Genomic DNA, 14,490 nt, shown 5'->3' on the forward strand with positions numbered 1-14,490 from the left:
AAAAAAGTTTAATAGAACTATAAATTCAGTTATACTAGCCACATCTCAAATACTTAAGTTGCCACGTAGAGTACCTAGTGACTACCTTATTGGACTACAGAGACATAACGTCTCTATTATCTCAAAGAAATGTACTGGCCAGAACCACTCTAGAACCGAGCTCAGGAATACTGGCAAACTTCAGAGACCAACTCTTCCCAATAAGGTCAGTTCTGACTGTCCCAAGGGGGAGTGAATTATCACTACCAGGACTGCACACTTTTAAAGAGTGGGGGTTCAGATGGGGGATTAACAATCCCAGGGCATAGTTGCTAACAGGGAAGTAATGAAAGACCAAGTCTATCAGAAAGAGGTTGCAGGACTGAGAATCATGAGTTAAACCTATGCTCATTAATAGTTAGAATACACACACACACACACATGCATTAAAGCCTCAATTTTAAATAACTTGTAATGCTGAGAACTCATTTAGTTCCTACAGAAACACAAAATATATTCCAAAATATCTTATTGACAAAAATCTACTGTGAAATAAGGAATAAGGGCATAACAGAAGATGTGTTTCACCTGGGGTGCTGACTTGACTCTTGTAACCCTTTAGGCAATTACTGATTACACCAAAAATATTTAAATTTTAATAATTCTGAGGGGTTTGGGATACATGTGAAAAATCCAGAACCTTCTGTAAACAACTTCTATAGGCACCAAAAATTACGTCCCATTAGGTATGGAAGAAATAAGGAGAGATCTGCAATTGCCTTTAATGGATGAAAATCTGGCAGCATTCTTCTGCCTGAAAGAACTTCTGCCATAGGATGTACCTACTAGAACAATTCTTTATTATCTTAAAGTGAATAAAGAGACTTAGCCTTCTGAAAAAAAGAAAAAAAACAAACAAACCCACTCTCCATCCGGGCTTTGATATGTTTTATTAGAGCAAACTCTCAACAAAAGGTTGCTTTTATTTACAGAATTTCATGTGTGAGGACTGTCCAGACCACTTGGACCCAAATGAGAATAATCATTAAGCCTGCTTATGTATTTCCTTATTTCTAGTTGGCATACAAAAAAAATTTCACATTTATAAAAATCCCAATAGGGTAAATGACAAACCCATCCCTTAATTAAATATAAAAACAGCTTCAAAAACATACAATTTAGATTGGCTTAATCTTGAAATGTAATCCAATAAGACTAAAAACTAAACATTTCAGGTCCTGTACCAAATAGTAAAATACTCGAAGGCCTTCAGGATCCCTAAAATTTAAAAAGGTAAAAGTTACTTTTTTGTTCCTAAGATGAAACACATAATTTTAAAGTTAATTCCCAAAACAAAACAAAACAAAGGAATTCAGGAGAAAGGATTTGCTGCAACTAAAATGAACATACTGATTACCATCTCTGTCTTTTCTACAAAATTCATTTTTGTATTCATTCATATTTATATTTCATTCATATTTAAGGTGTTTATTTTCTTATAAAAGAAATAGCTATACATAAGAACGTAGAAGGCAGATAAAATTATAAAGACAGAAAAAAATAATACCCCTAATACTATAAAATGTCACTCCTCCCAGGATAACTATAAATATTTTGGCATTTCTCTATTTTCTTAACTAAAATCATTCCCTGTGCCCTTTTTAGTATTACTTTTTCCTTCTTTAATATTACTTTTTCCTTCATTTGTGAATTATCAATAATTCTCTTTGTTAAACATTTGGATTTCTCCCCAATTATAAGACTTCAATGACCGGGCACCTGGGTGGCTCAGTTGTTAAGCGTCTGCCTTTGGCTTGGGTCATGATCTCAGGGTCCTGGGATCGAGCCCCACATCGGGCTCCCTGCTTGGCGGGAGGCCTGCTTCTCCCTCTCCCACTCCCCCTGCTTGTGTTCCCTCTCGCTGTGTGTCTCTCTCTCAAATAAATAAAAAATCTTAAAAAAAAAAAAAAAGACGTCAATGACCATCTTCATGAATACAGCATTTTCATTATTTGAGAGTATTTCCCTAAAGTAGATGCTCAGAAATGAAATTACTAAGTCAAAGATGAATTTATTTTTTTTATTTTTTTTTAATTTAGTTAATTAACATATAATGTATTATTTGTTTCAGGGGTACAGGACTGTGATTCATCAGTGTTATGTAATATCCAGTGCTCATTACAACCCTCCCTAATGTCCATCACCCAGTTACCCCATCCCCTCAGCCCCCTCCCCTCCAGCAACCATGAATTTAAAATGTTAGCAGCTTCATGATGTAATGAACACTGGGTACTATATAAAACTGATGAATCACTGACCTCTACCTCTGAAACTAACAATATATTATATGTTAACTAACTGGATTTAAATAAAAATAAAAATAAATTAAAAAAATAAAATGCTAGCAGCTTTTGATGCATAATTATCAAACTGTTTTCCAAAAAACACTGTACCAATTTAAAATCCTAGTTAGGGTATGAATGCCACATCCTCATCAACTGTGGGAAAATCAACTTGATAGTTCAAAAGTATCTGATTGGTCTTTATGAATGTAGCCTTTTGTATCCAATAGTGACTATGCATTCATTCCTTTCTCCCTTCCTCTAATAAATATTTACAAAGCACTTCTTGTATGCCAGGCACTGTGCTAACTTTGGTGACACAGCAAGATTCTCATGGAGTTCACATTCAAACCAGAAAAGCAAGCAAGTAAGTTCTTACAAGTTAGGGTGATAGAAGAAAGAGCACTAAGAAAACATTCTGAGGCCTAAGACAGAAAAGAAGTGGAAGCATAGAAATTTTTCAGACAAAAACAATACTGTGTCCTACAAAGGCCCAGAGGAGATAAACTTGGGAAGACAGAGGAAGCTAAAGCCATACTTAAGTTATACTGACTTTCTTCAATTTCTTTCAAATATTAAACTCAAGGAGGAGAATGATGTGGTATTAGGCTAATGAGGCTGATATAATCCAATAAGGATTTCTTTTAAGTTTTATGAAACTCTATCCAGATTTTTACCAAAAATAGCTATTAAAATTTGGTTGCTGTTATGCATATGGTCAGATTAAGATTTGACAATCAGAAAAATACACTGCTAAGTATTTGACAGCAAGTCTTCAATGACATAAAAGTCAAAATTATATCTGCAGAATAAACCGATAAATTGCCACTGAAATAATCCTAGAAAACTGGCTATTGTTCTAAAATGACCCTCTCAAATAAATTATGTCAATTTTTTTTTTTTTTTTAGATTTTATTTATTTGTCAGAGAGAGAGAGAGTACAGGCAGGGGGAGCGGCAGGCAGAGGGAGAAGCAGGCTCCCCGCTGAGAACGGAGCCCGATGCAGGACTCAATCCCAGGACCCTGGGATCATGACCTGAGCCGAAGGCAGACACTTAACTGACTGAGCCACCCAGACATCCCTAAATTACATCAATTTAGTTAAAATACTTCAGCATACTTACTTTGACTGATTTACATCAATAAGAGAACCTATTTTCGATGTTGTAAAAGAAATATGTTCATCTCCAATTACAATTTCAAGCTCCTGAAAAAAATAAAATAGATTAATGTAGTTAATATAAAACTCCACTCAGAGGTATTGGTATTCTTGTTACCAAGAGGTCCCAATTTAGCTGCAAGTTTTCTAGCAGTCATAAAGAAGAAAGAAAAGAAAGAAAAGAAAAGAAAAGAAAAAGGAAAAGAAACTTAACCTGACAGACATAAACTATGTCTGTAAAATAAAAACCTCATCAACTAACTGCTCAGGAGTCCCCAATATTAGGATTAACCAAGAATTGCTTTCCAGAGATCTCATAAATAAGACACTATAAATATGAATGATATATATAAGAGTACACATAAACATTTCTTATGTCAGTAAAAACTGAAGACATAACTTTGAAGCACAATGCTGTAAATATGGGTATAAACCTATTTTTAATAAATAAATACAAGCACATTTAACCTTTCTACCAGGCTTTATAAATAAAACGCACAATACTAATAGCACCACTTGGGCATCTACTATGTATGAGGCCCTGCTGCTGGGGACTTTACAAACATACTCTGTAATCCCTAAAACACTCTTCTCAGGGTATTTTACAAATGCAAAATACAAGACTCATAAAGCATAGGAAAAAAACACTGATGTATTTACAATCACGAGTAAGTGATGGTATTGATATTTTGAGTCCTCGGCTGTTAAGACTGAAAGACTCATTGTGATTTTACTTCACAAAGCATTGAAAATTAAGACCTACTAAAACAAATACAACATACTGTAGACATTCTTAGTGTGCCATAATTATTGTAGAAATTGTTCTCTAGATTTTATCTGCAAATCTAAAACCAATAATTATGAGGCTATGTGTGTAGTGATTTATCAGGTTAAATAACAAATGCCATTAAAGATGGTCTTAGCTCTGTATTTCATTATGGGACCTAATTATGCACAGTTTTTGGCACGCACAAAATGGAGAACTAACTAAGGCTCTCAAACGATCATAAAATCTTTGACTTAAAGACCCAACAGATGATTTCTGGAACATGCCTACCCCTCCCCACTAACCAAAACATATAAATACATCATCAAGTCGGTAGATGAAAATACTGGGTTCTCCCTGAGTCTAAAAGAGATAAAAGGTTTACTGTTGTAGTGTCTGTTTTTTAGTACGTATGTACCTACAGCATAAAACAAACCAAGATTTAAATTTACTTTTTAAAAGTATTTACAATGTGTAACATAAATACTGTTAACTATTACCTTTGCTTTCCTAAATAATACTTCTTTAAATAGAAGAGGTAAATGACTGCTACAGAATGTCAGCATCTATTTGATTTCTCCACATTTGCTTCTAGTCAAAGAAGGGGATATAAAGTATAATTCTCAGGAATATATAAAAGTGAAATTAAGTATTTCTTCCTCCAGGAGTTGTATCTCATTTCTTCAAGAGTTGAAAAAACCCAAACTGTCTTTCTACAGAGTGAAATTAAGCCTTCAAACTTCTCCAGAAGCCCTTTGAGAAACATTAATTACTCTGAAGGGAATAAGAAGCAAAAGCAATGATCAGTTTGAAAAAGAAACCAATTAAATCCCTCTCTTGGGCATAAGGGTACAAATAAGAGTTCTCAAAGTTATAAAAATGAAGAAAGTGAATTTTACAATCAATAAGAATCCTCTCTTGAATTTCACAAACACTGTACTTATTCTTAACAGAAGTAATTAATATACAATAGCAATTATCCATTAACAGTGTGAAAACATCCTAACTTTAACCGGTGAGGCTACAGAGAAGACTGCTCAGAAAGATGTCTAAGTTTAGAGCTCTGCACTGACTCCTTTACAATTCAGAGGTAGAACAGAAAATGAAACTAAGTGAAATAAAATTAAAGAGTATTTACCGGGTGCCTACTAAATGGAAAACCAAAGAATCAAGGAGGAACTATGCTAAGTAAATATGGAGAAACGTAACAATTATATCACCAATTTCCAACACGTATGCACGTAAAGAACTACTGAATACGAACCTGTCGGCCAACTCTGTCAGGGGGAGGCCACAAAGCATCATCTTCTTTTGTAATTTCACTGTCGTCAATAATCCTCTTCAGTTCCTCCATTACACTCTTGTGCACATAAGCCTGAAAACAAGTTACAATAAAAATTCCACAATGTCTATTACTTCCCACAACTCAGAATGAAATCATAATATGAAGTTACAAACCCTAAATATTCAAAGAGAATATCACAGAAGAATCTAATACTGATCCTAAAAGTACAAGATGGGAGATAATCACTCATCCTTATGATTTTATTAACTCTCTAGCCCTTTCCTTTAATATGTATTTGTTTCCAAATTTTAAAAAAAAGATAACTTACACTAGCCCCCTTTTAAAACCCTGGATCCTGCCTTTTAACACGGGACTCAAATACCTCTGAGTGGTTAACAATGATAACAGAAAATCTGTGAGGTGAACAGAGACAAATACAAGTAGACATCACAGTCACTGCTTTGAGCTTTTTCTTATCCTTAACTTTTGGGCCTTTCATTTAAAATTCTGTAAAATACTGTATTTAAATCTTGACTATCAATTAGTTTAAATAGGGAATGGGATAAAAAGACAAAGCTAATTATGAAATGAATGAAATTATATGTTCAAAGATGGAACTACAACTTAATATAATCAGATTGCTTCTTTGGCTGTTACACATGCTACATTTAGATCTATTTAAATAGACTCCTTTTTCAATCTATAAATTGGCTTCTTTACAAGCAATACAGCCTGAGATGTACTTTTGTAAATTCAAAAAAAGACATGAAGAAAATGGTCTAAATGTAAAAAATTAGACATCTGAAAGAACTTACCTCCTTTCTGATCATGACATCATTTTTGTAATTGCTGTTGTTGGCATATCTAAGCTTTCCTGTGGGGAGTGGAAAAAAATTCAATCTATAACAGCAAAAACCACTAAAAAAAAAAAAATAATAAAGAAATGACATTGTAAGCAATTTCAAAGGTACAGACCATTTTATACTACTACTTTTATTAATATTTCCACCCTTTTAGCATAAGATCAATGCTAGACCTGTAAACACTCAAATATTTGTTGGTAAAAAGTTGGCTAAAGTTGAAGCCAATCATTTTCAAAACTTTCATACCTTCAATAGTTGAATTTTTAAACATTCAACATAATTTTTAAATATTTTATGCCTTCAATATAATTCAATATAATAGGAGGGGTCATTTTTTTTTTATTATGTTACGTTAATCACCACACATTACATCATTAGTTTCTGGTGTAGTGTTCCATGATTCATTGTTTGTGCATAACACCCAGTGCTCCATGCAGAACGTGCCCTCTTTAATACCCATCACCAGGCTAACCCATGCTCCCACCCCCCTCCCCTCTAGAACCCTCAGTTTGTTTTTCAGAGTTCATCGTCTCTCATGGTTCGTCTCCCCCTCCGATTTCCCCCCCCTTCATTGTTCCCCCTAGGAGGGTCATTCTTAAGCCTCATTTGCTTAAGCTATGTCATGAACTAGACAGGGAATCTGAAAAAGGAACTAACATTTCTTTTTAAAGCCTATGTTATATATCTGTATTGGCCCTAAGTGATTTACCCAGAAAATTTAATCTAATTGGTAAAACAACACTTAATAGGTTTTGTTCTCTCATCTATTTATACTTGAGAGAACAGAGTTAAGTAACTTGCCCAGGGTCAAAAAGATTCATTTCTAGGTCTACCTTCTTCCAATACTCATGCTTTCCCCAATACTCCAAAAATTATTTCCTTCAAATTAATGTATGTACACAATATGGCAATGCTACTATTTTAGCACTGTAACTAAGATGCATACGAACTATGTACTGCTTCTAGACAAAAGTTGGTCAGTTTGTTAGCTGACCCGTATTTAATTTTAATCCATCATTACTTTTGTACTCCCGGGATGCATGCTTCTCATCATGGCTATGGTCAGTTGCTCAGACACAAATGTAATGTGGTCCTGATCTCTGAAATGACAGGTTTCCCTAATGAGGTGACCCCCTCACTACTGAAGGAAATATGTGGAATGGTATGGTGCCAGATAACCGGATGAGAATCACTGTTCTAGCATGAACTCTCCGTGATAATATCAGCCTACTTAATTTATGTGACTGGCTAAACATGATATAGGCAAGCTGAAAGCTGTTCAAAGGCAAAGGCACTAAAAACAGTATCACCTAAGAAAAGAATAGATGGAGAATTCAGATAAATTTGGCTCCTTAGCTAAATTTAAAAGAGACATGGGAAGAACAAGGGGGAATAAAGTGATTAAGGTTTCTGAACTGCAGGGCTGTAGCTACCTTGAGTTCTTCCTTAAATGTCTGATACTCTTCCTTTTCCTAACATGTGATGCTTCTCCACTTTTTTTTTCACTCTCACAGAACTTTGTCCAAAGCATAATACACCACTTAATATCCACACTGTTTTATGGCTAGTTTCATGTCTGTGTCACCCACCAAGACATAGTTCCTTCAGAGAAATTAAAGAGACTTACTCATTATTGTACCCTCAATTTTTGTGTTTACATGTTGCCTTGCACATAACACGCATTCAAAGAAAGAAAAGTCTATGCAGGTGGACCATCCCTGTTCTAAGCAGAGTTCAGTATATCTAAAGAGATATACTCTCTAAAGAGAATCAGGGCTCTCAAATGATAGAATATGCTGCACCTACAGGGCAGCAGACAGTCCCACCTCACCCTTTGCTCATGCTGTTTTCAGCAGTCTGAATGGTTTTTTTCCCCTCACAGGCCAAGAAAACACCTATTCTCATTTCAAGACTCATCTTGAAAGAGAACTTTGGCTACCTACATTATTATGATCTCAAACCCACCTTCGCCCCATATTTTTTTGGTTAAGTATTGTTGGCATTTTGGAGACAGTCTTTGAGATGCTAGTGCACTGTCTTCCCGGTGCCAGCCTCTCTGAAATAAATTCCTTTCTTGTCTCACCACCAGTAGATTCTCTGCCTTTGGATTTTGTCAGCGGTGAGCCCCCAATCTGGTCTGTTTGGGAAACCCAGAGCAGCCCTGCGCACCAGCTACAATTTCAACTGTTACCTTCTCTAGGAAGCTTTCCTTGACTCCTAACCATTCCCCCCTTTTTATTCTTAATGCATCCTATGGGGAACATCAACTATATTTAAGCACCCAAAACACATAATTACTACACTCATGTTCCTACACGTGGAGCTCCCTTCTTCAGTTCAGCGCACCGGAAGCCATCTAGTTTACTTGACGTCATCCCTGAACATTTTAAAGAACATCCCATCACGCGGTTGTCCAATGGATGCTTAAAATCTTCCGGTGACCGGTAATTTTCGGACTCCCCGTTCAACCACTGTATTCATTTAAGCGCTGTATGTAAGGCCACGTGTCTAGGAAAAGGGATGAGACCTACTCTGAAGATTCTAATTACCCTGTGTTCAAGTTTTCAGTATCTGGCAGGATCAGATTTTCTGAATTAACTTACACCCATTAATTTTCTTTTATTCACAGATCCAATGAATGCTTCTGATAGTCTTCGGTTCGGATTTACTTCGGCTCCAGCAGTGACCTCAGTCCCCAATATATACTTGCAAGCCCACTGAAGCGGAATCACCCCACTTCTCCTCCTCCGCGTCCTCTCCACCCCGCTTACCCTAGCCGCGCACCGAGCTAAGCTGCAGCGGCGGCGCCGCTCCTCTGCTCACCGTCTGGCCGAAACTCGAACTCCAGAAACTCGTGTCCAAACTTGCCCTTGTGACCTACGTAGTAGCGCAGGTAGAAATCGCTGGCCATAGCCATTTTTACCCCCTAAAGCCAGCCCAAGGCCTGGCCAACGTGCCGCCGGGCGCCTGGTAGCGACGTCATCGCCCGGGATAAATGCGTCACTGCGGGCGCGCCTTCCCGGTCCCAGGTCACCAAAGGAAAGCGGGAAGGCTAACTCTCGTTCCAGAGTCTTGGAGGCGCCGGGGCGAGAGGAACATTTTTTTCCCCAAAATTAAGTGGATAAGATTATATTAGCAAAGCACGGAAGTGTGGAAAATGTGATCGCATTTTTTATGGGTTTAGAATTAAGGTTTGCAAGTCGCTTTTACTTTTCGGGTCTCTAATTCTCGCGGCATCCTGTCCTCACGAGGTGGGTGTGGCATTATTCCCCTCTAACTGGTGGAATGAGAAAGATAAAGCCCAGAATCAGCATGGTAGACCGGGATTACCTCTCTTTGCTCCAGTTAGATTCCTAACCGGAGCTTTGCCCTCTGGACAATGACTGCTAGTTATCCGGCAGCTCGAAGCCTAGAATAGAGACGAAGTAGAAAGAATCCATCAGAAAAGAGGTCTGACGTTTAAAAAGCACATTGAAACGAAAGATCTCTGATAGTCACGGTAGAAGAGTTACTCTTAATAGTAAAACTTTCATCATTCAATAAGGGTTAATCTTTAGTAGCCTGTGTAGTTTTGGCAATTTGACTTAAGATCAAATGGTTTAGCCCACGTTTTTTTTTTTTTTTTTCTTTTTAAAGATTTTATTTATTTGAGAGAGAGAGTATGAGCAGAGGGAGGGGCAGAGGGAGAAGCAGACTCCCCGCTGAGCAGGGAGCCCTATGTGGGGCTCCATTAGGGACTCCCGGATCATGACCTGAGCGGAAGGCAGAGGCCCAACCGACTGAGCCGCTCAGGCGCCCCAGCCCACGTTTCTTACCAGAAAGAATTAAATTGGGGAGATGAAGGAATGCTGCAATGTGGAATGGGTTTTGAAGGAGGTAGAAAGACAAGGTGAACTTTTATACAAAGTCTACTTTTGAAATATTATCGATCACCCTGTTTTTACCAACAGAGTAATTCTGTTGGGTGACCTTTAACCTTCAGCAGGATTTAGAAGAAAGAGTGGCAGTCAGAAGACCTGGGATTCGTTCCCATCACTTACCTCTACTAACCTTGGTTACTTAGTCACTGTCTACGCCTGTTTGTTCACCAACCAAATGAATATCCTACAATATCCTACAATCAACTTTGCGAAGCTTAGGAATTGTTGAGAAGATCAAATGAGATAATAAATGTATAATAGCTTTAAAATTTATAAAACATAATGATTTTAACAGGCGTTATTAAAATGTGCCAGAAATGGATGGACACTGGTAATAATTTTAGAGCCCTTTACACTTTTAGTCCAGAGAAGAAAGCAAACAGTAGATAAATATTAACACAAGGAAGCAAACCTTACAAGAAAGAATATTTTTATTCTTTCTTTTTATTCTTTCATTGAGGAAGATGCAGTCACAGCAATAATGGAGCTTTGGATGCCCCGCTCCTGCTCCTGACTCACCAGGGTTCACTCTCGCAGAGGAACAAGTCAGTCAGGACGCAGCTCCGCAGCCATGACTTTTAAAGACACCAGGAAGACACCCAGGAAACCAGCGATTCACTGAATTAGAATTACTCTAACCAGCCGCAAAGTAAAATCTTTGGAGAAGGTATGTGCTGACTTGATCAGAGGCACAAAGGAAAAGAATCTCAAAGTCAAAGGACCAGTTCAGATGCTTACCAAGGCTTTGAGAATCACTACAAGAAAAACTCCTTGGACCCACAAGCTACTCATTGATTTGCACAGTTCTGGAATTGTTAAGGAGATTACTTCCATCACTATTGAGCTAGGAGGTGAGGTTGAAGTCACCATTGCAGATGCTTAAATCAACCTTTTTAATAAATTGATTATCAGTTGTTTAAAAAAAGGGGGAAGAAAATTTTTAAATGCTGGTAGCACAGCAGAAAAAGCAAGTCATTTTACTGGGGAATAGGGGAAACTGAAGAAAGGGAAGTATTGTGACAAGAGGTACAATTTGAATCAGACCAAGTTGAGTAAGTTCAGTGTATGTTCAAAGGGAGAGAAAGAATTCCAGGCAGAAAACAGCCTGACCAAAGACACAGTGGTATGAAAGTGTGTGATTTGGGAAAGTGAAGAAATTCACTATAGTTAGAAGATAAGGTTCATGCAAGTAGAATAACTAGAAAGGCAGACTGGGCCAGATTATGTTGAGTCTATATGAACACTTATATAACTGTCAATATAAATATCTATATTAACCATTGTATAAATGTTAATACAGAAAGATTATTCAGTTCCTATATATACTGCCATTATGGAAAATATACAAGAGACATAAAGCACTATCCCTTACCACTAAGGTGACTAACTGTTCCAGTTTGAACAGGACTGGGGAGTTTCCTGGGATGTGGAACTTTCAGTTTTAAAGCCTGCAAAGTCCCAGGCAAACAGATGAGTTGGTCAGTGTACTTACTACAAGAATAACCCACAGAAATTTGACCACAATATCCCATAGTAGCTCTGAAAATATAAGCAGTAATCCATTTGGTTTGTTTTTTGGAGAGAGCCTCATTCAATATCTTTAGATTCCCTAGTCCATGTCATCCAGATTTTTGGCACACATACCAGTGTTCATCTTCATGCTTACGTAAGAGAGCTACAGGTACCAGAATTTACTACAATGTAAGTAGTGCATGTGGAATGCACAGTGTTGAGGTCTTTATCTATAGGCCAGTTATTGTCTTTATTCCCTAAAAACACCTCTGAGGTAAAGACTAATCCTCTCTAACCCTATCTGTCTTTAAGAGGAAATGTGAAAATATATGTACTTAATCCTTTATATATGAAAAAAGCCTCACTATCTCTTGTATCTGATAAGGATTGCAGAGTGATAAAGCATTTGTGTTTTGTGGTCTTCTTGGATGTTATACAACAGAGATGTGGAAATGTTCTGAACGGCTCTTGAGCACTTGGAATGTGGCTGGCGAGACCAGGAACTGAAGTTTTTCTTTTTAAATATTATTTCATTTGTATGAATTTAAATTAATATTTAAATAGCCATGTGTGTCTATGGACAATGAAGTTATATAAGAACCACTTCATACCCTTTTACTTGGGCTGGAAATAGTGAAAATATTTTTCGGACACTGAGAAATCTCAATCTCAGTTGCTGTAGGGTTCAAATTAGAGCATACTTACCAGTATCACCAGTTTATTTATGAAAACAAATGTTTGGGCATCTTAAATGAAGCCAAATAAAGTACTATTTCTGCCTTTGCTAATGCAGCCTATCTGTGGTTAGCTTTAAAATATCCTTCTGAAGTAGTTAAGAAATACACGTTTTATTTCCAACTCCAGCTGAAATTAAGACTTAATGATTTAATCAAATACATAATATTCATTGATAAAATAATGATTTCCCCTCAGATTTTAAGTTTATTGCTTTCAGCTTCACGGTGATGAATCCAGTCAGATGGCTATGGTCAGAGATGATTATTTCTTAGAAGTGTTAATTTAATCTTTTAAAATGTTCTGATTTTTCCTGCATCTAAAATTCTCTCTTCTCTTGATCTCTCAAGTCTGCTCTGTCCTCACACTTTTCTTTTGCCTTTTACCTCACTATTTAAAATTATCAAATCATTCCTACTTAAAATTTTCAGAAATATGCCCTGAATTTCCTGAGATAAACACTGGAGAGGATAGGTTTTTGTTGTTGTTGTTGTTGTTGTTTTCATTTGTTTTCTTTATTTTATCAGCAGCTTTTAAATAGTTTGAATTTGTATTTACAGAACAAAAGCTGCCAGGGCTATCTCATTCCATTAAATGGGTCAGAGTAATAAACCAAGAATATTATATAATCTAAATCAACATTCTAAGGTAATTAAAAAAATTTTAATGTCAAAATGAGATGGTTTGTTTCAGCCTTTATGCCATCCACCCACCTTTCTCTTCTCTCTTCTAAAATAGACTTCTTGGGGCGCCTGAGTAGTTCAGTCAGTTAAGCCTCTGGCTCGATTACAGGTCAGATCATGGTCTCAGGGTCATGGTCTCAGGGTCAAGGGATTGAGCCCCACGTGGAGTCCTGTGTGGGGCTCCACGCTCAGCGCAGAGACTGCTCGTCCCTCTCCCTCTGCGCCTACCCCTGCTCTCGAGCATGCATACATCTCTGTCTCTCTCAAATAAATAAATAAATAAATAAAATATTTTTTAAAAATAGACTTATCTATGGAATTTTAACCATAAATGTCTTTTTACACTCAGTGGTATTACTTTTTTAATGAGAAACACCATCATGCAGAAACACAAAAATTTTCATACCGTTGTTTCTCAGATATGTTCATATGTGGTGAGCACTATTGCTAGATTTTTTTTTTTTTTTTTTTAAGATTCTATTTAGGGCTCCTGGGTGGCTCAGTTGGTTAAGCGACTGCCTTCAGCTCAGGTCATGATCCTGGAGTCCCTGGATCGAGTCCCGCATTGGGCTCCCTGCTTAGCAGGGAGTCTGCTTCTCCCCCTGATCCTCCCCCCTCTCATGCTCTATCTCATTCTCTCTCTCAAATACATAAATAAAATCTTTAAAAAAAAAAAAAAGGTTCTATTTATTTGAGAAAGAGAAAGAGCACAAGCAGCGGGGGAGAGGCAGAGAGAGAGGGAGAATGAACAGACTCCCTGCTGAGCAGGGAGCCCGACTAAGGACTCGATCCCAGGACCCTTTGATCATGACCTGAGCCGAAGGCAGATTCTTACTGACTGAGCCACCCAGGCACCCCCTATTGCTAGATTATTATGACATGATGATATATTTAATTCCAGTATTCAAACTAATAATTTTTCCAGTATATGACAATATCATATGCTTCTAACACATAGTATGACTGCTAACTCTTATCTCCAAAACAAGTAAAAACAGTCTCTAAATTAAGTATAATAGGCTGCCCTCCCACTTTTCCATTGTATTTGCCATACTCATTTGTTTAAATGAGCTATAAGATAAAGCAAAAATTTAATAAAAATTATTACAGCAAGGTTAAGATTAAGAAGATTCTATCTACTAGTTTACTTTTTCTTTAAAAATAGTGAAAAAATTGGGGCTCCTGAGTGGCTCAGACAGTTAAGCATCTGCCTTCAGCTCGGGTCATGATCTCAGGGTCCTGGGAT

The 14,490-nt window shown here is 37.1% G+C and overlaps 2 protein-coding genes across 6 annotated transcripts in view; both read right to left on the minus strand.

Annotated features, from left to right (window-relative positions):
* Window positions 1-910: 910 nt before the first annotated feature.
* On the minus strand, window positions 911-9,394 carry MAGOHB (mago homolog B, exon junction complex subunit). 5 transcript variants are annotated; one of them, XM_036076216.2, is made up of 5 exons: window positions 9,218-9,394; window positions 6,347-6,405; window positions 5,511-5,621; window positions 3,446-3,528; window positions 911-1,257 (listed from the first exon to the last, which is right to left on the minus strand). In XM_036076216.2, exons 1-5 carry the CDS (start codon window positions 9,309-9,311, stop codon window positions 1,158-1,160), a joined length of 447 nt encoding a protein of 148 aa, XP_035932109.2. In that variant the 5' UTR covers window positions 9,312-9,394; the 3' UTR covers window positions 911-1,157. The 5 variants fall into 5 exon arrangements, with proteins under 5 accessions (XP_035932109.2, XP_077931732.1, XP_077931733.1 ...); XM_078075606.1 differs by having other exon boundaries at window positions 6,347-6,449; window positions 9,218-9,359; XM_078075607.1 differs by having other exon boundaries at window positions 9,179-9,313.
* Window positions 9,395-9,732: 338 nt separating this feature from the next.
* The window catches only part of STYK1 (serine/threonine/tyrosine kinase 1), a 46,291-nt gene continuing 41,533 nt past the window's right edge, over window positions 9,733-14,490 (minus strand). Inside the window, exon 13 of the mRNA XM_078075614.1 lies at window positions 9,733-9,803. Coding sequence (XP_077931740.1) covers window positions 9,781-9,803 — 23 coding nt within the window. The 3' untranslated portion in view covers window positions 9,733-9,780. The remainder of the gene's footprint in view (window positions 9,804-14,490) is intronic.

Source organism: Halichoerus grypus, chromosome 6, assembly GCF_964656455.1.
Source record: "Halichoerus grypus chromosome 6, mHalGry1.hap1.1, whole genome shotgun sequence".
NCBI classification, from domain to species: Eukaryota; Metazoa; Chordata; class Mammalia; order Carnivora; family Phocidae; genus Halichoerus; species Halichoerus grypus.

What these genes read in the sequence shown, in the direction of transcription:
- MAGOHB (XM_036076216.2), bottom strand. Translation starts at nt 9,311, where the DNA reads ATGGCTATGGCCAGCGATTTCTACCTGCGCTACTACGTAGGTCACAAG. An exon ending in GTTCGAGTTTCGGCCAGACG is followed by an intron (nt 6,406 to 9,217) that starts GTGAGCAGAGGA and finishes CACTCCCCACAG; the next exon opens with GAAAGCTTAGATATGCCAAC. An exon ending in CTGACAGAGTTGGCCGACAG is followed by an intron (nt 3,529 to 5,510) that starts GTTCGTATTCAG and finishes TATTTTTTTCAG; the next exon opens with GAGCTTGAAATTGTAATTGG.